Below are 25,749 nucleotides of genomic sequence, written 5' to 3'. Positions count from 1 at the left end.
CTCATGGGACATGTACCTCTAAGAGTAGCATTGCTATTCAACCAATCGTGCACTAGAGTGACCTTGTGTCAGTATGAATTATGGACTAAATATGTGAGTCGGGCTAGGCCCATACTACGCCTGAAATATTAGGCATAGGCTTGTGTCTATAGCCCTAAAATTTGCAGGCTTAGGCCTAGGCCTAGGTAGGCCTCAAGTATTAGGCTCAAGGTTGGCCTTGAAATTTGTGGGCTCGATAAGGGCTTGGGCTAGACTTGGCTGAAAATTATCACCCCTAAGGCCCTATTTGGCAACATTCCGCAAGAACGTTTTGTGTGTTCCTGCTATTCTCATGGAGCAGAAGTGTATTTGGTACAAAAAAAAAAGGTGTTCTCGCATGAGAACACCCAAAGAATGTGTTCTTTGGGAGTGAAAAATTGATGCTCCCAGAGAACACATTCCCAGGGAACATATGTTGACGACTCCCACATAAGAGAAGGGGTACTTTGGGTATTTCGCACTAAATGATAGAAAGAAGCCCTACCAAACATTTTTCGTTCGACAATGAATTCCCCCAACTTGACACTACAAATCTCAGAAGTAGAAATGACTCCCTTGGCTTCAACCAAACAGCGAGCGAATAGTAGAAAGCATTGACGACATTTTTTGCCAGAAACGCATCAATAAGTATGTTGTCTCATCATTGTACTTGGTTTTCTATTGTGTGCTCTATTTTAAACTCACCCTTTCTCTGGCCAAATTCACCTAAATTCGTTTTTGCTCCCACCGCAAAGATGAGTTTTAAACAAACTATAACCGATGCAATCTAAAATCATTTTTCTTATATTATTTCGTTTACATTTGTTATATGTTATGTCGAATGGGTGTAGTTTCTTCTCTAATACCATCGATGATTATATGTTATGCCAAATGGGTGGGGATTCTTCTCTAATCCCATCGTTGTGTTTTTTTGTCTTTTGGTATGTGTTGAATATCATGAAGATTGTCCTTTGTTATGTGTTATAAACCATTGCAAAATTTATATTAAGAAATAGTTTAATTATCCAAATGCTATTTTTGTTCCTATAGAACAAAACTTCATTCCTGAAGAACAATTTGCCAAACATAGCTATTACTCCTGAAGAGCAAGAAATAAAATTCTTGTTCTAGAACAAGAATTTCTAAAAGAACAGGAACATATGGGAACAATGCCAAAAAGGGCCTAAGTTTCTAGCTTTGCAAGGTGGGCCCTATTGGTAAGCCTAGAAGAATCTATGTTTCAAGCCCATGTCAGGCCTAAAGTGTTAGGCCCACGCCCTTGTCTAGCCCTAAAACTTGCAGGCTTGGGTCATGTAGGGTTGAAAATGATCATTCCTCGGTGTTTAGCTTTGCAAGGGGGGCCCATAATAAATTGACTTTTTGGTAAAACTAATTTCAATAGGTTCTTCAATGGCTCAAAGTCAAAGATGAAGCCCTCACAAATAGGCTTATAAATTGCCACTTCATTTTGGAGGTGGAGACTTTGGCTGTCCAATTAGATTGCTCCATGGTGTTGGCTATTGGAAGAGGCAACTACATTATTAAATTGGATGCCCAACAAGTTATTGTAGAGGCATAATAAAAAAATTGACATAGTTTTCAGCTCCCTTGCTTGTCACTACCACTTTTGACAATTGTCAAAATATTTATCAAGTGCTCATTGAACATCCTTACTATATTGTGCCTACTAGATCTAGCCTTTAGTCAAAAAGGGGTTTTAGGTGAAATGGAACCGATTAGGTGATCTTTCTCGGTTTTTCTAATCTGACCCAGTTTTGAAAACCATGGGTTGAGCTATTGATATCAGTTCTCATTTAACAAGAAAAAAAAGAAAAAACAAGAAATTGATCAATTTTGGACTAAATGACTTTTCTTTTTTTTTCAAGTGACAAAGCAAAGAATGAATATGATTTATAGCTCCTTTTCTGTTGTACACTTGCACTTAAAACAAAGGAAAATGAATCATTCTTGAAAATTGTTAATTTCCTTTTTATTGAGCTACTAGTTGAGATGGTTGAATCATGCATGCACCCCCTCTATTTAGGAGGCACAAGATTAAAGCCGTGAATAGGAAAGCTCTCCATGTATTGACCAATGGGCCTCAAGGGCACCCTGATCTGCCCCATCTCCAATTCCTCCTCTATACCCAAGCTTGGGCTATATTTTTTTACAACAAGAGCTACATAAAGAACACTAAACAACAAGACAAACACAACCAAGCAAAATAGCTGAGCCATGGACTGAAAAGGCCGGAAAAACCAAGTCCAAGAGGCTATCTTTAGCCAAAGAAGCCAAATGGTAGGCTATGACATTTTTCCCTTCTCCTAACGTGCTTGAAATCACGATCACCACAACTGGGGACTAGATCTAGTATGCACAATATAGTAAGCATGTTCAATGAGCACTTGATAAATATGCTAACAATTGTCAAAAGTGGGTTTTAATGTTTTTCAAGGGTAAACTGGGGGTATTTTAAGGGACAGGTGTCAAAATATTTTCTTAGTGCTCATTGAACGTGTTCATAATGTTGCGCTTACCTGATCCAGACTGAATTGGAGACAGGGCATATCATAGTGCATTTGAGGCCCATTGGAAAATACATGGAGAGTTTGCCCATTCATGGCTTTAATCCTAAGTCTCCTAAATAGAGGGGCTGCATGCATGATTCATCCATTTCAAATAGTGGCTCATTGAAAAAGAAATTAACAATTTTCAAGAATGATTCATTTTCCTTCCTTTTAAGTGCAAGTGTACAGTAGAAAAGAAGCCATAAATCCATTATCATTCTTTTCTTTGTCACTTGAAAAAAAAAAGAAATCATTTAACCCAAAATTGATCAATTTATTGTTTTTTCTTTTTTCTTTCTTGTTAATTCAACAAGAACCAATATCATGAGCTTAATCCATGGTTTTCAAGACTGGATAGGATTGGAAAAATTGGGAACAATCACTTGACTAGTTCCATTTCACCCTAAAACGCTTTTTGGCCAAAAACCATTGATTTGGTCAACGAGCCTTTGACTTGAGTAGTCAAACAGTTGAACCATCAACCCGGACAACGGTTTTTGACCGTTTTTTATTTTTCAGTCAGAATGGGTCGTCTATTCAAACTAGATGGTTGGACCGTTCGACCCAGGAACCAGTCCTAGAATCTTCCATGTCCGGTTCAATTTTAAAAACCTTGGCTCAACCATTGCTAGTTTTTTTCCAAATTTTGCAACAAAAAAAGCCACCTTTATCGAATAGAGGTTGAGCCAAGGTTTTTAAAATTGAACCACCCACAATTAGTGTGGTTTGGTTGGGAGAAAATATTAGATCAAATAAAAAAAAGTATAATTTGAGAAATGCTCAAATCAGAACAAACCATTTTAGTATAAAAACCAAACTTAAATCAATCTGTCTAATCCTGTTTTGTTTGGGGCATTTTATTTAGCTTAATCAAATAGCATAGCACAAATAACATGCATAGCTACATAAATCACAATCTATATATATATATATATATATATATATATAAACCTAGAAGCAAATTGTTGTGCATTTCCAAATAGAATCTTTTTTTTGTATAAACTAAATGAAATTTTATAATCTTATAATCTTTCCCTTTTCGTGCTTTTAACCATTACCATTATAAATTTAATTAATTACAATGATTCCATTAAATAAAACAAAAAACCATAACTTGTTCTTTCTGCTTTTCCTCTTTCATATTTGATACTAAACACGTAATTATTTAAAATGGTATGATTACTAACTTTTTACAATGATGCCACTAAATTTTTACCTTTTCATATTTGTTAAAGTTTGTCATTATTTCTCATTTTATTTACATTCGGGTTGTGCTTCCCTCCCTTGGGATACTTTAGGGGGTCGGCCTAGCACAACCCTTGACCCGAGCCCGCGCAGGCTTATGTCGTTTCGCAGGTCGAGCTGGTCCACAGGCCAGGTTAGGCCACAAACTGGACTAATCTATGTTTTTTAAAAATTTTGACAAAAATAATGAAAAGTTAATATAAATTAAAATAGATAAAAAATTATAAAAGATCTTAAAATTTTATTTTATATGAATTTTGATGTATACAATTGTTTATATATGCAATAATAAAAAGAAATAATATAATAAATTAAAAATAAAATTATATATTATATAATTATTGTATATATTATACAGCACGACTCGGCATGGCGGCAATGGTGTCAATGAAAAGTTTGGATTGGACCCCATCCGAACCATAACTATTTGATCAATTTGAACGATTCGAACTGTTATATCGGACTAGACTAGTCCAAAATTTGATTGTCCAGTAAATTAGTGGACTAAAACAAATTAGTCCAAATACCCAATGGTCCGTTCAATTGTTCACTATCTCCCTCCGTTTCTGTCGAAGCATAAGAGAGAGGGTTATTTCTAGCAATGATTCCTTTAGTTTGAGGTGTCTTCTCTCTATCTCTCCGTTGGTATTTCAGAGAGCGTACTCAGACTTCTTTAACCGATGGCATGTACAACTTTTTCAGACTTCTTTAACCGATGGCATGTACAACTTTTTCAGACTTCTTTAACCGATGACATATTACAAACTCTCTTTCTCTCTGTCCAATAGTATTTCAGAGAGCGTTTTCAAAAGAAACGATCTCTCTTTCTATGTTACATAGGATTTATCTCTGGCAATGATTCCAGTCTGAGGTGCTCTCTCTCTCCCTCCGGCAGTATATCAGAGAGTGTTTTTAGACGATCTCATCTTTAATCACGAAAGACATATTACAGAGAAATCCAACAAGTTGGTAAGACTAATTATTATTCCCTTTTTTCTCTTTTTTTTTTTTTGTTAATTTTTTCAACTGAAGCAAAAATTGAATCCCACCTCAATGCATCTGGTTTTATGAGGAGGAATTTATTGTAGAAGTTTTGAATTTCAGTATGGTTTATTGTGATTTGCGAAAATTTATTTTCTTTTAATCTTTTTATTTTCTATTTTGATAATTTTTTTTATTTTGTGAAATATAAACTACAACAAGCCAGAACCAGAATCACTTTGGCCACCGATATTTGGGTCAGCAGTTTGACCATTTGGTTTGATTGGATGGTCCATTCCAATGTAAAAAAAATAAAATAAAATAAAAAAATAATGTAAATAAAAATTACCAAAAAGCATTGTTCAGGTTAAACGGGTTGACAGTTCAACCGCTTGGGTCAATGGATTGTTGACCAGGTCAACAATTTTTTGCCAAGATGAATTAAGGGTGAAATAGTACCACTCATGGTTTTAAAAAACAACCCAGAAACGAAACCATTCTGGCCACTGGTTTCCAGGTTAACGGTTTGACCATCCAATTTGAACGGATGGCCCGTTCTAACAACAAAAATAAAAAATAAATTAAAAATAAAAACATGACCAAAAACCGTTGAACGGGTTGATGGTTCAACTACCCAGGTCAATGAGTCATTGACTGATTCAACAGTTTTTTGCCAAGGACCATGTTTGGGGTAAAACTGAACTAGTTGCATGGACGGTTCCCGAGCCAAATGATCTGACTGTTCAGGTCAACGACGTTTTGAAAACCATGGTACAAGTTGCCTTGTCCAACCATCTGGGTCAACGACAGTTCGAAAACCATGGTTTTAATATATTTCTATAATTTTTTATATTTTTTAAATTTTTTAAATTTTATATAATTTTGTTTATGTTTCATTCAATTTGACTGAACTGGACCAAATCCGATCCATTTGCATTTAATGGGATTGCAATAGGTGTTGTAGTTTTTTATATATTTTTTTGGATTTCTCATGTTATTTTGGTGTTTGATTCAATTTGGATTGGATTGGACCCAATCCGGTCCATTTGCATTTAATTGGATTGGATTGGATTACAACTGGTGTTGTAGTTTTTTATATATTTTCTGGATTCTGCATGTTCTTTTGGTGTTTGATTCAATTTGGATTGAATTGGACCCAATTCGATTCATTTGCATTTAATTGGATTGGATTGGATTCCAAAAGGTGTTGTAATTTTTTATATATTTTTTGGATTTCTCATGTGTATTTTGGTATTTAATTCAATTTGGATTGGATGGACCCAATTTGGTTCGTTTGCATTTTAATTGGACTAGATTGAATTGCAACAAGTGTTGTAGTTGTTATATATTTTTCTGGATTTCCCATGTTATTTTGGTGTTTGATTCAATTTGGATTGGATTGGACCCAATCCGATGCATTTGCATTTTAATTGGATTGGATTAGATTGCAGCAGGTGTTGTAGTTTTTTTATATGTTTTTTTTTTGTGGATTTCTCATGTTACTTTGGTGTTTAGTTCAATTGGATAGGATTGGACCCAATCTAGTCTATTTGCATTTTAATTGGATTGAATTGAATTGCAGTTGGTGTTGTAATTTTTCTATATATATTTTTGGATTTCTCATGTTATTTTGGTGTTTGATTCAATTTGGATTGGATTGGATCCAATGCGATCCATTTGCATTTTAATTGGATTGCAGTAGATGTTGTAGTTTTCTTTATATATATTTCTGGACTCTCATGTTATTTTGGTATTGGGTTCAATTTGGATTGGATTGGACCCAATCCGGTTCATTTGCATTTTATTTGGACCAAATTGGATTGCAATAGGTGTTGTAGTATTTTATATATTTTTCTAGATTTTTTCATGTTATTTTGGTATTTGATTCAATTTGGATTGGATTGGATCCAAATTGATCCATTTGCATTTTATTTGGACCAGATTGGACTTGGTTTGTATGGATTTGGACTAGATTTGGTCCAATCCATTTATAAATGGACCAATATTGGATTGGACCAGATTGGACCAAATCCAGTCCAATTGATAGCCTTACGCATGGGCCTGTGCTGTGCCATGCACCAAGCCTTAGGCTAGGCTAAGCCACGAACCTGGTTAAGCCATGTTTTTTAAAAATTTTGAAAAAGAATAATGAAAATTTTAACATAAATTAAAATAAATGGACAAAAAATTTAAAAATATCTTAAATTTTTGTTTATATGAATCTTGATGTATACGATTGCAAATAAAATTATAAATATATTAATATATTATATAATTATTATTGAGCCACAAGCCGAGCTAAGCATTGCTTTTATAAATTAAAAAATAGATAAAAAATTAAAAAGATCTTAAATTTTATTTTATATGAATTTTGATGTGTACAATTGTTTATATATGCAATAAAAATATTATAAAATTGAAAATAAAATTCTATAATGATATATTATATAATTATTGTATATAATATACGACCTAAGTTCACGCAGGCCCATGCCATGCCATAGGCCAGGCTGGTCCGCGAGCCAAGTTTAGGCTAGGTCGGGCCACGAACTGGGCTAAGCCATGTTTTTTAAAATTAAAAAAAATGAAAATTTTAAACTAAATTAAAAAATAGACAAAAATGAAAGATCTTAAAATTTTATTTTAGTCTGAGTCCGCACGGGCCCGTGCAATGCCATGGGCGGGGCTGATCTGTGGGCCAAGTCTTTGGCTAGGTCGGGTTACAAGGTGTTGTAGTTTTTTTATATATTTTTCTAGATTTTTCATGATATTTTGGTATTTGATTCAATTTGGATTGGATTGGACCCAATCTGGTCCATTTGCATTTTGTTTGGACTGGATTGGATTTGGTTTGTATGGATTTGGACTAGATATGGTCCAGTCCATTTATAAATGGACAAATATTGGATTGGACCAGATTGGACCAAATCGAGTCCAATTGAAAACCCTACACATGGGGCAGTGCTGTGCCATGGGCCAAGTCTTAGGCCAGGCTAAGCCATGAACCAGGTTAAGCCATGTTTTTTTTTTTAATTTTGAAAAAAAATAATGAAAATTTTAACATAAATTAAAATAAATAGACACAAAAATTAAAAGTATCTTAAATTTTTGTTTTATATGAATTTTGAAGTATAGAGTTGCAAATAAAATTACAAATATATTAATATATTATATAATTATTATCAAGCCACGAACTGAGCTAAGCATTGTTTTTATAAATTAAAAAATAGATAAAAAATTAAAAATATCTTAAAAATTTATTTTATATGAATTTTGATGTGTACAATTGTATATATATGCAATAAAAATATCATAAAATTGAAAATAAAATTCTATAACGATATATTATATAATTATTGTATATAATATACGACCTGAGCCTGCGCTGGCCCATGCCATGCCACAGGCCAGTCTGGTCTGCGAGCCAAGTCTTAGGCTAGGTCGGGCCACGAATTGGGCAAAGCCATGGTTTTTAAAATTTTTGAAAAAAAAATTATAATTTTAACATAAATTAATAAATAGACAAAAATTAAAGATTTTAAAATTTTATTTTAGTCTGAGTCTGCACGGGCCTGTGCAATGCCATTGGCAGGGCTGATCTATGGGCCAAGTCTTTGGCTAGGTTGGGCTACAAACCGGGCTAAGCCTATTCATGGGCTCGGTAGCCCAATAGTTCAACCCAACCCATTAATAATGCTAAATTAATCATTGCTAGCAAAGTACGACATAGAATCATATATATATATATATATATACATATATATATATATTCTCTCACTTGATTGTCTATTTATCTCATTTATTTCATACAATTATTTATTTATTAAATTAAATTAATTATTATTTAACTATTTGAAATTATTCCACTATATAAAACAAAAAAAAAATTCATTTTAGTACCCTGAAACTTTAGTGTCAAGTTAGTAATAGAAATTTAAAATGTGTCACTATATTACCCAAACTTTTGAAAACCGTCAAGTCAGTCCTTGTCATTAGTACTCGGTTAGGTTTGTTACTCACATGATGACATGTGATGACTTAAATTTTTCAATATGTCTGAAATACCTTTTAAGCATAATTTAGAACCATTTTACCATTTTCAAATCGGTTTAATATTCCCCAAATATACGGTTGGTTGAAGCTGAAGGGTGAAGACTGGGTGCCGCCGCTGTTGCAGTAGCAAAAGTTGTGGACTTCCGATGGTTCCGACGGCGTGTATCACCTCGCCTCCGCTACGTATTATGGCATGGTGGTGCTGCCCAATTTTATCTCGATAAATGACACCAATCGCCACTTGTTTCAGACCTTGGTGCGCCTGCCGGAAAACTAAAGAGAGAGTGCGCCTGCAGGAAAACCAAAGATAGGAAAACTAGAGAGAGTGTGTGCACCTATGGGAAAACCAAAGAAAGAGATTGAGAGATTACCAGTAACAAAGCCACCATTAGCGTGGAGAGCGACCCTAATGTTGGATGAAGTGGAGTGAGTGAGATAAGGGAGGCGGAAGTGTTCTACATATGTAATCAATCAATAACAAAGCCACTATTTCCGAGGTAAAGCTTATTGTTATTGTTAATTTACCACCTATACTTCCTCTTGTTTCTTTAATTCTTTCCACTATGCTTTTTCACTTATTATTTATTCGTCTATGGATCTTCATCTTCAACTCTGCCTTTTCACTTCCCAGGTTATATGCTCAATGCTATGAAAAAAGCTCCTTTTTTTCCCTGCAAGGTCCCTGTTCTTTTTTTTTTTTTCTTGTTTTAGTTGTTCAACTGCAACTCTAAACAAATTGGATTAGTTTTCTGTTTGGTGAGTAGATTTGTGGATTTCATTGGCTTTTGGCTCCACTTAGAGAACACATATGGTTGTGAAAATTTGAGAGTGGTTTAAGAGATTCTTCTTCTTCTTTCTTTTCTTATCTCTTTGTCCACTCTTGTGCTGTCGGGTTTGGGTTTTCAAGTGTTCATTTGGGAACTCATATGGTTAAATCTTATCTAGGTTTAGTCACGAACTTCACCACCATGTTCTAACTGTCAATGTCATGATAGAGTTTTAAGGCTTCTATTTGTTCTCCAATCAGCATATCCTATTGAACAACAAATCTAACCAAGAACTGATGCTATGGAGGACTGTTGTTTATGTAAGATGTCTATAATAGAATATTTTTTACCGATGTGAATATGCTTGTAGATGATTAGAAATCTGTGTTAGAAATAGAGTGAGAAATAAGACTTGAGCTATATCATTCGATTCTACTCCACCTTACTTGAATGGTTCACCCACAACATAATGGATGGATTTTTTTTGAGTTTCCTTGGTAGTTCTACTTTGAGGACTGCTTGTTAGACAACGAGTGGAAATGAATGAGTATGTTATGTTTACTCTAACAATTTAGACCAATTAGATCTCTGTCAAGCACTCTGTTGAAAGAGAACGAGACCTGCGGAAGGTAAGAGTAACAATAGAACACACCGGGATTTTATGAAGGATAAGAGCAACCCTTCTCTGGAGAGGTTTCTCTCCGGCAACGATCAAACACACCAGGATTTCTCTTCGATAACGATTCTCAAGATGAACTCGTTGGCAGCGAACACTACAACTTCGAATAGGACCTCTGGTGTTTGTTGTTAACAGAGGTTCTCGGTCTAAATCAACAAGGGTTTGAAAGGGGTAATTTTGACATTTAAAAAATCATTCTCTCTTTTGTGGACCTCTTGGGGTATTTTTGTCATTCCATTTGTCTGTTAAAGTCAATTAACGGTTTGAGACCAAATTGACAGTTTTCGAAAATATGGATATTGCAGTAAGACGTTTTAACGTTCGATTGCTAACTTGACACTACCTTGGGTAAAAAAGTAAAATTTTCCCAAACAAAAATACAATGACAAAAGTCATCTCTCCCTCGTTCACATTTTTTCAATAATTTTTTTTAAAATATTTACCTTTCAAAATTTTTTTTTTTCCATTGGCAGCCACTTAACATCATGTTTTGCCATAAGAGGGCCTCCATTAGTATGGACAGGCCCATTATAGATTTCTGAATTCTACTTTAGATCTATAAAAATTCAAAATGTCAAATACCCCTATTTTATACATCATTGCCCATCCGTGAATTGACATCAATTCCCATATGGCACTGCTGGTGTCAATCAACCGGTTTTGGTTTGGATCTAGTCCGATCCAAACCTTATCAAATCGGATTTGGACGATCCATTATAATTATTGGATTGGGCCAATTCAAAATAAATTAGTCCATATTCTTATTGGTTTGAATTAGACCTAAACCAAATTTTCAATAATCCGATCATGAGGCCAAACCCTTGTCCAATTTGAAATCAATCAAAACTGAAAATAACATAAAATCACTTTTATGAAAATATTTTTATAAAATCACTTTTATAAAAATACTTTTACGAAAAATACTTTTACGAAAGCACTTTTATAAAAATACTTTTGTACAAAAGTACTTTTATAAAAGCACTTTTATGAAAATAAGTTGATAAAAGTACTTTTATGAAAGTACATTGATAAAAGTACCTTTACAAAAGCACTTCTACAAGTACTTTTATAAAAGTCTATAGAAGTATTTTTCAAAAAATGCTTTTACAAAAATACTTTTACGAAAGCACTTTTACAAAAGTACTTTCTACAAAAATATTTTTATAAAAGTCTATAAAATACTTTTACAAAAGTAATTTTCCAAAGAATAAAATGCTTTTATAAAAACACTTTTATGAAAATATTTTTATCAAAGTACTTTTATAAAAACACTTTTATGAAAATATTTTATTCAGTTTGGATTGGATCCAACCCTATCCATTTACATTTTAATAGATTGTATTTAGACCGGATTAGATCCATTCCATTTTTTGGTGTTCTCACATCGGACTGGATCGAGTTAGACCAAAAATCCGTCCAATTGACACCTCTCCACCACCCCAACTGTACTTTGCGCCCAACAATAACAATTCTGATCGTAGGCTGAACCGTCATTCTCCCTAAAAATACCTAGATAAATCACAAGATTCAAACATCAAAATCACTACACAACGAACTCTTTCACTTCAACTGTTCGTGCTTGGTCGATGGGAAGCTTAGCCAACAAAAACAGAGTATTGGCTTCTCACTCTCCCTGTACGAGAACTAACCAGATTGGGGCACTAGCTTTGGTAGTGACGACGTTCTTCATCACGAGGATCTTTGATCAATCCTTCAGTTCCTGTAGTTTCTCCTCCAGTGACGTTAGGAGATCTCAAGATCTCCTCTTACCCAGCAATGGGGGTTCCCTTTCTTGGCCTAATCGAGGCTATGGTTCGCATCTATCTCTCAAAATTTATGTCTACGATGAACACGAGATTGATGGGTTGAAGGAGTTGATGTACGGAAGGGACGGTAAGATCTCCGCGGATTCGTGCGTAAAAGGGCAGTGGGGAACGCAGGTGATTGTTTAGTTGCTAGAAAGTTTTTGTAGAATTCTGGGTTTTTCTCCATTTTTATTTTTGTTGAGAAAGTATTCTCATTTTGGGCGAAATTCGAGAGCATTTCATTGTTTTTCTTGAATATAATTGCTCATTGTGAAAAAGAAACACATTCTTCCTTTCATGATGAATTTAAGTGAACGTGTTGGTTTTTCTTTGAAATGCTCTTTTCTCTGCTTTTTAGGTCAAAATTCACAGGCTCCTTCTGAAATCGAAGTTTCGGACATTGAAGAAAGAGGATGCGGATCTGTTTTTTGTTCCGGCTTATGTCAAATGTGTTAGGATGATGGGGGGTCTCAATGATAAGGAGATAAACCAGACATATGTGAAGGTAAAATCTTTCTCTCTATACAAATGATAGAGGTGCATATTTCATTAAAATGTAGTTCATGTAGGTCTGTATGTCAACCAACATATTTAGACTTTTAGACTTTTGCATTCACATGATTGCTTTCCATGTCTTTGACAATAATTCCAGCTGCTTCAACTAGAATAGTTAAGGAACTGGTTTGTTCTATGTCGGATACTTTGCATCGTTAAGTGGGGGATCTAAATATTTGAAAGGATGTTTTACTTTTTGTTACTTTGAAACAACTTTTGTAGTTTCTCTTGCATTTGTTTTGAGAATTTCATTTGAGGGTAAAAAGAAATTCCGTTGGTTTTGATTCTCTGTTCAGTTTCTGCTTTCAGATTCTAAGTCAAATGCCATATTTCCGTCTATCAGGTGGCCGCAACCATATATTCATCTTCCCAAGGTATACTTTTCTTTCTTTGTTGATGGAATTTGCGGTTTCATTGTGAAATATGAAAATCACTAGATAGGTAGTTTTTAATCATTTGAAAGGATGGGAAAATGTAAGGGCTGGGCCTTTATTTTTAGTTCTTCTGTAGTGGATATGCAGTATGCTGTGTTTGTTCTGTTTTGGTATTGGAATAGTATTTGTACGTCATTGCCTGCTGCCTCCTTAGTGAGGTAGTGAAGAGATTTTTTATTTTTTTTCTAATGAAATGTTACTTATCAAAAGAAGAAAAGGATGGGAAAATGGTATCTTTTAGATATGACCCTTACACCAGTCAAAGCCAACTAGTACGAGATTATGTGTAATAACTGAAGCTTTTATGATAGAAGAAGGTTTAGACAAGGTTGCCCCCAATACCTGCTATCCCAAAATTTGACCATTTAACTCCTTAAGGCATTATGCCTATAGAGATATAACTGCCTCATTTGAACACAAGACTGAATAGTGAAATGGCTTCTATCCCAAAAAAAAAAAATATTTTTTTCTTCTCTTTTCTATATACAAATGTGAATAGATTCCAGAAAATATGATACATTTTGCTAAAACCTTTAGTTGGTCATGACCATATTAGTTCTTTAAATCTGGGAATGCATGCATGTCAAACAAGTCGCTGGCATGATACCAAATTTGAAGGGGGGGGGTGAGGGCTGGAAATAAGGGAATGAATTAGAGACCTACTCCTTTTGATCCTTGTGAATAAGGCACATATTCCACATTACTATCTTTCTAGATAACAAAGACATAGTAAGACTCTTCCCCTCTGCTCCTAGACAGTCAAGTAGTTAGTTGGGTACCTCTGCCTATGGGACATCTAAAACATAACTTTGATGGGTGCAGTCTCGGTAACCCTGGTCCCTCAAGCATAGGTGGAGTAATTGGATGAACGTGGCAAATTGTTAATATTCTAGAACTATTCTCAGGTCCGTTGAGGGTTGGAAATGCAATTTGGGCAGAGACTTCAGCAGCACTCACAGGCCTGAGGAGACTAAAAGGTTTGAACTGGAATATTGATTAAGAAAAGGTTTGAACTGGAAAGAGGTGGAAGTGGAAGGAGACTCAAGAATAGTCATAGCTTGGCTAAAAGATGATCAAAAGGTGACTTGGAGCTATAGATATGTGTACCGAGAGCTGAAAAAAACTATTAGAGGACCTGCATGCACAAGTAATGTTGACTCTGAGAGCAGCCAATGGAATAGCTGATGTATTAGCAAAACAAGGGGTTTCAAGGGACCAGTTGAATTGGGTCCAACTCATTTGAGTTTCTTGTTTCTTTGGGTGGTTATCTGAGGCTATCCTCCTATTTTGGGTTCTCCCTTCCTGATGTATCCTTACTTCTTTTATAACTAATAAACCATTTACCGTTACTCAACAAAAATTTATTTGTATATTGTTATATTTCTCTCTGTTTAAACTTGATGACCTGTATGAGAATTCCATCAGTTATACTTTGTTCCTCAACTTCTTCAATAAAAACTCTGGAAACAAGTTTTTCATTGATTTCTTGTTTCCTTTCTTTCTTTTTTCCTATAAATCTTCTGATCCTTTGGTTGGGAAATAGATATACTGGAGCTTTAGAACAGTGTAGAAAACCTAGAAGGTTGAATTGTAGGGGAATCTAATTCTCTTAGCATTTCCCTAAGTGACATTTTATATGTTAAGATAGCTGTTGAATATTTCATAAGAAACATAACAATCTGCAGGTTCTTTGCTTAGACATTTTTTTTCTTAAATTTTTAAGTATCAGTAGGTAGATCAACTAGACAGAGATGTAAGGCCAGCTATGCTGTATGGAGCAGAGTGTTGTGTAGTCAAGAAACATGTCCATAAAATGAGTGGGACAGAAATGCGTGTGCTGGGGTGGATGAGTGGAAAAATTAGAGAGGACAGGATCAGAAACGAAGTCATTTGAAGGAACCTACAAGTAGCTTCAGTAAGTGGTAAAATGAGAGACTGTAGACTAGGATGGTCTGGTCATAGAAGACCATCAGTGGCACTTGTAAGAAGTGATATTGCAAGTTGAAGGGGCTAGAAGGACTAGGGTAGACCAAAAAGGACATGGTAGAAGTAGTAAGAATTGATTTAACTGCTGTTAGAGTCAAATAAACAGGGGTAGTTTAGTCTTTGTATATCTCTTACATAGACAGGGGCATTTCTGTCTTTGTATGCCTGTTTACTAATTAAAAATGAATGGTCGACTGTGTAGGACTTTTAGACTACTCAGTTCGACATTGTTCTTTTTCTTCCTCCTCCTCCTTCTTCTTCTTCTCTCCTCTCTCTCTCTCTCTCTCTTCTTCCTTCTCAGTGCGGCTGAATACAAACTTGGAATCAGAGCACCACTGATAAAGGTCCATTGCAGCCTTCTTCCTTCTCCCTTCCTTCTCCTTTCTTCGTTTTTTTTTCTTCTTTTTTTCTGGTGTGTGAAACCTGGGTTACAAGACTGCGGCAAACCCAGGTTTCTGCTGCAACTTCTAGGGTTTTGATGGGTTGACCTCTGGTGACAGTGGACAAGTACAACAGTTGAGTGAACAGAAAAAAAGTTTTTTTTTTTTTTTTTCATGTGGACTGCTGTCACCATGCGTGACAGCCATGGTGGTCGAGTAGGTGCAGTGGTGGTGGTCTGAACCTTTGAATGAGTTGTTTCAAGGGGGATTTTCTGTTTTTTTTTTTTTTTCTTAAATCTGCTTGTTCGCAGTACAGTAGTGCTCAAAGTGGCCAAATGCATGTTAGGGCAAACTCTGCTTCTTCTTGTGTTTGTGACGGGCAGAACCAGTTTCGCAGACTGAAATGGCGTCGGCAGGTGATTTGAGTGGTGACCAGAAATCAAGTGTGATGATCTCCTCTGATTTTTTGAGTGTCCAGATGACATCCATCAAACTCAATGGTGAAAACTATGTTCCGTGGGCCAAGTCGGTGGAAATGTTTTTGAAGGCTAAGAAGAAAGCGAAACATGTACAGGAGGAGAAACCGGGTATTGAATCCTTGGGTTTTAGTGATTGGGAGCAAGAGGATGCTCAAATCATGGCGTGGCTATGGAACATTATGTTGCCTAAAATCAGTATTAATTTCATGTTTTTAGATACAACAAGGGATATATGGGAACATGCCAAGAAACTCTATTCTGGACAAGACAACACTACAAGGGTTTATCAGCTTTATTAGGAATACTCCAGTTTGCAGTAGGGAAATCAGACTCTTGAAGAATATTATGCCAGTATGAAAAATCTTTGGAATGAACTTAATGTCTATCATCCCTTAACTCCTAACGTCAAAGTTTAACAGCAACAAAGGGAACAACTAGATATTACACGGTTCTTGGTGGGACTCAAAGTAGAATATGAACCTGTCAGAGCACAAATATTGGGGGGATCTGCTCTCCCTACTCTAGAAGAAGTGTTTGCCTGTCTTCGCAGGATATCTCTTAGCCCCATAGAGAGTAACACAACTTCCGATAGATCAGCACTTGTTAGCTCTCAAGGTGGTTCTTATGGGCACAGAGGAGATGGTCATATAGTTAAGGGAGGCTATGGTAACTCTATGGGTGGTCATAGTAGTGGAGGAGGTCGTGATTCAGGGGGAGGCCATGGTAGAGGAAGGGGGAGCACAACTAGGAAGTGCACACATTGTGGGAGAGAAGGGCACATGGTTAACTTCTGCTATGATCTGCATGACCCACCATCCACATGGGCTAATCATGTAGCTGTTGGTAGTAGTGAAGTCAGTGGTACTCAACCAGTTGATCCAGTATCTTCTAACATGACCGGGACTCCAGGTTTGTTTTCTTCTCTTTCACCAATCTCTACATCAAATAATGTTACCTTTGCTAATGGATCTACTTCCCTCATTTACGTTGTTGGTAATGTGACCACAACATCTCATTCTTTATCTTCTGTTTTACACGTTTCCAAGTTTCCTTTTAATCTTATGTCTGTTAGTAAACTAACAAAGTCCCTCAATTGTTTTATCACATTTTGCCATTCCTCTTGTGTTTTTTAGGATCTAACAACAGGGAAGAAGAATGGTGGAGGGCATGAAGCTGGTGGATTGTATTATCTTGATGGGGGTGATCTACGGTTGCACTTCAAACCTCTTTGACTCCTCTTTAGTGGCGTTGTAGACTCGACCATCCATCTCTTAAAGCTCTCAAGCTTCTTGTTCCGTCATTGAGTCGTCTGTCGTCTTTAATGTGTGAGTCGTGTCAATGTGGGAAACACCATCGGGTTTCCTTCCGTCCTAGAGTTGATAGTCGTATGTTGAGTCCTTTTGACATTCAGATGTTTGGGGTCCAATTAAAATTGAGTCGTACAGTGGTTACAAATATTTTGTTATCTTTGTTGATGACTGTTCAAGAATGACATGGCCTTATTTAATGAAAGAAAGAAGTGAATTATTTTCCATTTTCAAAAAATTTCATGTTGAAGTGCATACACAATTTGGTGTTTCACTTAAAATTCTTCGTTCTGACAATGGTAGAGAGTATTTTCTTTCTTCATTTCAGCAATACTTGGAACAACATGGTATTATTCATCAGACATCTTGTGCCCACACCCCTCAGCAAAATGGGGTGGCTGAGAGGAAGAACCGACATCTACTTTAAGCTCGGCCTCTTCTTCATCATATGAATGTTCCTAAATGGTTCTGGAGTGATGTAGTACTTACTACTTGTTTTCTTATTAATTTCATGCCCACGTTCATTCTTGATGGTTGTTTTTCGTTCTCTACCTTATTTCCCACTTTGTCTCTATATCCCCCGACTCCCAGGATCTTCGGGTGTGTGTGCTTTGTTCAGAATCTTGGTCCTGGTTTAGACAAGTTGGATGCTCGCTTCATTAAATGCATCTTCCTTGGCTACTCTAGGACTCAGAAAGGGTTTAAATGTTACAATATTATTACTCAAAAATCCTTTGTTTGTCATGATTTTACATTTTTTGAATCGGTGCCATACAGGTTCCTCTTCCTCTTCCGGTGATTTCCATTATGCCCGAGTCTCCACCTTTTCCAATGCGGGAGCGTACTGAAAGGCCACCAATTCGTCAAGTGTATACTCATTGACAGAGACCAGCACCTCCACTATCTTCTATTCTGGCAACAGATTCAACTCCTTCCACAATTGGATTGCCTTCTGATCTTGACATTCCTATTGCATTGTAGAAAGGTAAACATAGTTGCACACTACATCCCGTATCCAATTATGTATTTGTATCTAACCTTTCTGCTTCCCATCGCAAGTTTATTACCCTGTTGTCCTCTGTATCCATACCTAAAGATGTTCAAGAGGCTTTTACCTTGCCAGGGTGGCAAAAAGTTATGGAAGAGGAACTCTTTGCTCTTCATCAGAATTATACATGGGAACTCACCAATCTTTCCCTAGGTAAGCATGTTGTTGGTTGTAAATTGGTGTATGCTGTTAAGTATCTACCAGATGGGAGAGTGGAACATCTGAAAGCCCGTTTAGTTGCAAAAGGGTACTCTCAACTTTATGGTGTAGACTATGTCGAAACCTTTTCTCCAGTTGCAAAGATTGGGTCAGTACATGTGTTGATTTCCATAGCTGTCATGCATGATTGGCCTCTATTTTAGCTTGATATTAAAAATGCCTTTTTCCATGGTGATCTCCTAGAGGAAGTGTACATGGAGCAACCACCTGGTTTTATTGCCCAGGGGGAGGATGGTAAGTTGTGTAAGCTTAAGAAAGCAATCTATGGGCTCAAAAAGTATCCCCGTGCTTGGTTTGGCAAATTTAGTGAAGTAGTGAAGGGGTTTGGAATGAGACAATGTCAGGTTGACCATTCAGTATTTAGCTATGACTCTGTCACCGGGAAGATCTTACTAGTAGTTTATGTGAATGACATAGTCATAACTGGCAGTGATAGTGTTGGGGTTGATAGATTGAAGACTTTTCTTCAAGATCACTTTCAGACAAAAGATCTTGGGAAGTTGAAGTATTTCCTTGGTATAGAAGTTGCTAGATCAAAGCAAGGTATAAACCTTTGTCGACAGAAATATGACCTTGACCTATTGGAAGAAACAAGGTTACTAGGTGCTAAACCAGCTGAAACTTCCATGGAATTGAATGTGAAGTTGGGAAGTGACACAGGTGAATTGTTTGATAATCCTATAAGGTATAAAAGGCTAGTGGGAAAATTGAATTATCTAATTATTAGTAGGCCTGATATCTCATTTGCTGTCAGTGTGATAAGCTAGTTTATGCAGAGTCCTCGGGTACTTCACTGGAATGTGGTTCTTAGGATTGTGCGGTATTTGAAAGGGGCTCCAGGTCGTGGATTATTGTACAAGCCAAGAGGTGATCTTGAAATAGTTGGATACACTGATGCAGACTGGGCTGGCTCTTTATTAGACAGAAGATCCACTACAGGTTATTGCACCTTTCTTAGAGGAAACTTTGTGACATGGAAGAGCAAGAAGCATACTGTGGTAGCAAGGAGCAGTGTAGAAGCATAATATAGGGCCATGGCACACACTGCATGTGAACTAGTGTGGTTGAAGAATCTATTGCAAGAAATCGGGTTCTCAATATGCAAACCCATGAATCTATACTGTGACAACCAGGTTGCAATTCACATCTCATCCAATCCAGTGTTTCACGAGAGAACTAAGCACATAGAGGTAGATTGCCACTTTGTAAGGGAAAAGGTCATCAATGGTGTGATAAGAACAGAGCATGTGAGAACAGGTGATCAATGGGTAGATTTGTTCACAAAAGGGTTAAGTTCGGGAAGAGTGAGTTATATATGTAACAAGCTGGGATTATATGATATATACTCTCCAACTTGAGGGGGAGTGTTAGAGTCAAATAAACAGGGGTAATTTAGTCTTTGTATGTCTTACATAGACAAGGGCATTTCTGTCTTTGTATGCCTGTTTACTAATTCAAAACGAATGGTTGACTATATGGGACTTTTGGACTACTCGGTTCAACACTATTATTCTTCCTCCTTCTTTCCTCTCTCTCTCTCTCTCTTCTTTCTTCTCAATTCGACTGAATACAAACAAGTGCCAATACTTTAACAATGGATATGGCATTAAACAGAATGCAATGGTGAAATAGGATTAATGTAGCCAACCCCATATATTTGGGATAGGGCTTGGATGATGGTGATGACGATCGAAATGATTTATTAATAACTCTAAAAGGGAGTACAATGAGCGCAACAAATGCCATCACACACATTGGAGCTGATTAAAAAAAAACCATCACACTCCAGCTGTGGTCTCGTTTTTTATGGCTATTCCAGAGTCAGTTGGTCATCATAATGGAATTATCCTATAGAACCCCAAAAGTAGCTGTATTTTTTATGGCAAAGACCTCCTCATTGATTCAGTAATTGGTAAGGTAAAAAGCACCTTGGTGTTTGGACTTTTATCTTGAAAGGTTTGAGAGGCTGAACCATGAGAACTTTAAATGCTGGGGGAGGGGAGTACTTTTCTAATTCTGCTTTTGATGTATGACATGCATACATTTATGTCTCTCCATGACTTATGTCTCTTTAATCACGTATTGATGATGTGAGTCCTTATTTGTGTCTATATTGATGACGGGGTAGGGGTCTTACTAATATAGGATCTGGTGGTGGGATTTATGGGGATGAACGTGGGTTTGTGGGTGATTGGAGATGAAGAATATGGATGGGAAAGCAAGTAGAATGCTTTCTGTCAGGATAATCAGCAAAGAGACGGATTGTTTAAAAGAAGAAATAAGAGAGGAGAGAAATAAAAGAGAAAAATTTCTGGCAACAACCAGAATTCACTAAATCAATCTTTGTTTCACCAAATTACTCTTCTTGAACTCCAATTACGACGTCTCTATTTATAGACTCAACTTATTAACTCGGATGTCCCCTTCTAGACTCCAATTTAGACTAGGAAATTAACCCAATGCAACTCCTAATTGCTTTAGAACTAAGGCAAATCTATTACTAACCCATTAGGACACTGTTAAAAGACTGTTATTTATCTAAGTATAGTACCGCAGAGGTACTATTGTATTTTCCTCCTTTTATTTTTTATATTCTGTCGCCCTAGTATATATATCAAAAAGCTGGCGCCACCAGCAGCACTTTTGGCTCTCAGTTCTCTCTTCTCTCTTCTTCCCTCTTTCTTCTCTCTTCCTCCCTTCTTCTCTCCTACATAACATGGTATCAGAGCAGGACTATCAGATCCAAAAGGAGAAGTCGAGTGAACAGTTTCTTCCACCAGATTTCCAGATCTGCCACCCTCATCTCCTGTTCGGCTGATTGAAGATCAAGGTTTTCTCACTTACTGAAGTAACTTCTCTCCTTCTCCTTTTTTCTGGTTGTGTGCCAGGGCAGAACCTGTACTAGGTCTGCTGGTTGGACGTGAGGTGATCAGCCCCTCTTTCTTTCCTTTTTTGTGGAGTCGACTGATCCTTGTATAAACTGTAGGTCATGAAGACCTTTATGTGCTGCAGTAGCAGTTTTCTATGGTGGACTGAAGGTCAGAGAGTGACCTGTACTTGCTGTAACAACTTTCCTGTTGATGCGTAGGTCAAGAGATGACCTGTATGCACTGTGACAGCACTTGTGTTGATTCTCTAAGTCAAGGGATGACCTGTTAGTGCTGTGACAACACCTGTGTTTTATAGAAAAGAGTTGTGTTTCCAAAGAAAAAAGGGGTTTCCTTTCTCCCTTGGTGTTAGACATTTTTTTTTAAGGTTTCGTACCCACTTTAAGAGTGTTTTTGAATCTGTAATCATGAGTGGTGAAGATTCTGCTACATCTAGTGTTTCCTCAATGCAAAATGGAATGAGTGGGGGTGTGGACTTATCCTTTCCCATGGCTGTTATTTCTCTCGATGGTTTAAATTATTTAGAGTGGTCAAGAGGGATCAAACTGTACATCATTGCAAGGGGAAATATATGTTATATAAATGAGAGAATCAAAGAACTCAATTTTGGGAGTGCTAAATATGACAGATGGAACCAGGAAAACATCATGGTCATGTCCTGGCTTTTAGTGTCTATGCAACCTCAAATAAGAAGGAATTTTATGTGGGCTGAAATGGCAAATGAGATATGGGAACAAGCAAAATCAACCTATTCTGAACTGCATCACTATGCAAAAATCTATCAGTTACAGGCAGAATCGTCCACTTGTAAACATGGGGAGAGGTGTCTATCTGTGTACTACTCAGACTTGACCTCTATCTGGAAGGAGTTAGGCCATTATCAGAGTGTGGATTGGAAGTGTGATGAAGATGCAAAATTGTACAAAAAACTTGTTTCCCAGCAGAGAGTGTTTGCTTTCCTACATGGCTTGAACCCTGCATAAGAATCTATCAGAGTCTAGATCTTAGGTAGCAAGGATCTTCCATCCGTCTAGGAAGTTTATGCTCTTGTACAATCAGAAGAAAGAAGAAGAAACTTGATGAAAAACTGTGGTGTACTCATTGCCAGAAACCCCGACACACCCGAGACACATGCTGTGATCTTCATGGGAAGCCGAAATGGCCTCAAGATCTGAGTAAGAAGCAAGGTTCAGATATGAATAAAAGGTTAGGACAACAAGATACAAGAAAACACACTATGGCAAATATGGCTACTCAGGAGAATCAGCCCCCCCATTACTACTATGACTCAGACACATGCCTCTGGATCTGACCCAAGGGAGGATATTATCAATTCATTCCGTGACGATTTAGAACTTTATGGTAGAGCAATTTGTCAGATGGATGCTCCTCCCTCAACTTCATTTGCGTCTACATTAGGTAACTCTGCCATAGCTTTCCATGTAGCATTTCATTCCCCTGACACTCCTTGGATCATTGATACTGGAGCGTCTAAACACATGATTGGTAAGTCCTCTTACTTTTAAACTTATCACCTCCTTTCTAGAAGAGAAAATGTGAGAATAGTTGATGGATCATACTCTACCATAGTTGGTCAATGAACCATTTCTCTTCCCTTTGGCCTTACCCTATCTAGTGTTTTACATGTCCCAAAATTTCCCATTAATTTGTTCTCTGTTAGTAGTATTACTAATTCCTTAAACTGCTCAGTGACCTTTTCCCCTTTTCATTGTGTGATCTAGGATCTGGCCTCGGGGAAGATGATTGGTAGAGGATGTATGGTGGATGGGCTTTACATGCTGGAGAATAAGGCTGGTCTTCAAGTCATAGAGTTTAAGAGTCAGTCTTGTAAGAGTCAGGTCTACTTATGGCACAGTCGTCTTGGTCATTTATCTTTTGAGTCTTTAAAAATTGTGTTTCTAGAGTTGTTTAAGTCAGTATCAGTGTCGGAATTTACTTGTCAAACTTGTTAATTGAGTAGCCAGTATAGAACTCATTTCTCTTCAATGAATAATAAATCTGAATTTCCTTTCCACATTGTTCATTCTGATGTTTGGGGCCCTGTTACTTTACCATCTGAGAGTGGCTACAAGTATTTTCTTACCCTTATCGATGATTACTCTAGATTTACATGGGTATATCCCATGCGAACCAGGGATGAAGTACCTAAAATTATCCAAGATTTTCAATGGATGATCTTTATCCAATTTCAAACTGAAATCCAAAATTTTCAATCGGATAATGCCAAAGAATATTTTCATAGTGATCTTATGGATTTTTTTGCTTTGTGTGGCTCACTTCACCGTAACTCTTATGCCCGGACACCACAACAAAATGGTGTTGTTGAAAGAAAGTACCGACACCTTCTCGAAGTGGCCCGGGGGTTACTATTTCATATGAATGTCCCGAAACGTTTTTGGCTTGAGGTTGTCCTTTGTGCTACCTATCTCATCAACCACATGCCCTTTCGTTGGTTAGAGTGCAAAGCCCCACATCGGCTTGAGGTTACTATTCCTCTTTGTGTGTTTGGTTGTTGTTGTTTTGTTCAAAATCTGTCACCCTCGTGGAAAATTAGATCCTCATGCCATTCCTTGCATCTTCTTGGGGTACTCCTTCACTCAGAAGGGATACCAGTGCTTTGATCCTGTTTCTCGGAAATTTTATTGTCTCTATGGATGCCTCCTTTTTTGAGAGTGAGCCTTTCTTCCCTGTTTCTCCTCAGGGGGAGTGTAGGAATGAGGAGAAACTAGTTCAGCTCCATCCTCTTCCTGCTCCTCCTCCTTTCGTGTCTTCTTTCGTCGTCACAAAGGCCAACTGTGTTCAAGAGCTGTGGGGCACCTAGAAGCTGTACTACCAATGCCATTAGACTCTCTGGGGGCGGATCATACCCATTTAGGTACATTGGTTCCTGTTGATGTTCTTGACTCTATTGTTATTGATACTTCTGCTGCTAATGATCTTGACCTTCCTATTGTTCACTATAAAGGTGTTAGATCTTGCCCCACTAAACACTCTATTTTCCACTTTGTTTCCTATGAAAACATTTCACCCTCCTTTCGGGCCTTTATCTCTTTCATTGACAGTATCCCTATCCCTAAGAATGTGGTAGAAGCTCTTTCGGTACCTGAATGGATAGATGCTATGAAGGAAGAAATTAATGCGTTACATAAAAGTGACACATGGGAATTAGTAGATCTTCCTAAGGGGAAGGATCCAGTTGGATGTAAATGGGTTTTCATGGTTAAACACAAGGTTGATGGCACCGTGGAACGGTATAAAGCTTGTTTAGTGGCAGAGGGGTTTACACAAGTGTATGGAGTAGATTATGCAAAAACATTTGCACCTGTTGCTAAGATGAACTCCATTAGAGTCTTTTTCTCCCTTGCTGCTAATCTTGATTGGGATCTTCATCAGCTTGACATCAAGAATGCCTTTCTGAATGGAGACCTTGAAGAGGAAGTATACATGGTACAACCCCCTGGTTTTCGAGCTTAAGGTAATGAACAGAAAGTTTGAAGGTTAAAGAAATCATTATGCGGGCTGAAATAATCACCAAGAGCCTGGTTCAACAGGTTCCATGTAGCAGTACAACAAAGAGGATACAAGCAGTGTCAATCTGATCACACTTTGTTTGTGAAAAGAGGGGAAGGGAATATTGTAGCACTGATGGTATATGTTGATGATATAGTTACCACTGGTGATTGGAAGGATGAAATTCAGAAGTTGAAGAATTTCTTGCTACCCAGTTTGAAGTGAAGGATCTAGGTCCTCTAAGGTACTTCATTGGGATTGAAGTGGGCCGCTCACAAAGGGGTATCTTCATTTCCCAAAGAAAGTATGTCCTAGATCTACTCTAGGATACAGGAAAATTGGGAGTGAAACCAGTTGATTCCCCTATTGATCCTAACCACAAACTAGGTGACTGTTAAGGTGAACCCATCAAGGATGTGAAATTGTTCCAGAGACTTGTAGGAAGACTGTTATATCTTTCTATGACTCGACTAGACATAGCTTATGCAATGGGAGTTCTTAGCCAGTTCATACATACCCCTAAGACTACCCATCTTGAAGTAGCAGAAAGAGTTCTCAGATATCTTAAGAAGTTCCCAGGCGCAGGCTTGTTGTTTCAAAAGCATGGACATTTGAAAGTTGAAGTGTATATTGATGCAGACTGGGCAAGATCCCTGAATGACAGAAAGTCAACTAGTGGCTACTGTACCTTTATAGGAGGTAATATAGTTACTTGGAGAAGCAAAATGCAGAATGTGGTAGCTAGATCTAGTGCTGAAGCTGAATATCGGGCAATGTCTCATGGAGTGGCTGAAATTATGTGGCTAA

The 25,749-nt window shown here is 37.1% G+C and overlaps 1 protein-coding gene and 1 long non-coding RNA gene across 2 annotated transcripts in view; both read left to right on the top strand.

The window, feature by feature from the left end:
* Window positions 1-8,961: 8,961 nt before the first annotated feature.
* LOC148876139 (uncharacterized) lies at window positions 8,962-9,707 on the top strand. The gene is made up of 2 exons (XR_016105584.1): window positions 8,962-9,361; window positions 9,496-9,707. It is a non-coding gene; the product is annotated as an uncharacterized LOC148876139 (long non-coding RNA).
* A 1,958-nt stretch (window positions 9,708-11,665) lies between these two features.
* LOC148876138 (putative glucuronosyltransferase GUT1) overlaps window positions 11,666-25,749 on the top strand; it is a 31,347-nt gene continuing 17,263 nt past the window's right edge. The window contains exons 1-3 of the mRNA XM_088966216.1: window positions 11,666-12,250; window positions 12,474-12,620; window positions 12,980-13,044. Of these exons, the coding sequence (XP_088822342.1) occupies window positions 11,897-12,250; window positions 12,474-12,620; window positions 12,980-13,044 (566 nt within the window). The 5' untranslated portion in view covers window positions 11,666-11,896. The remainder of the gene's footprint in view (window positions 12,251-12,473; window positions 12,621-12,979; window positions 13,045-25,749) is intronic.

This window comes from Nelumbo lutea, chromosome 1 (genome assembly GCF_056320005.1).
Source record: "Nelumbo lutea isolate HS-2025 chromosome 1, American lotus-T2T, whole genome shotgun sequence".
NCBI classification, from domain to species: Eukaryota; Viridiplantae; Streptophyta; class Magnoliopsida; order Proteales; family Nelumbonaceae; genus Nelumbo; species Nelumbo lutea.
This window is presented reverse-complemented; position numbering and strand designations above follow the sequence as displayed.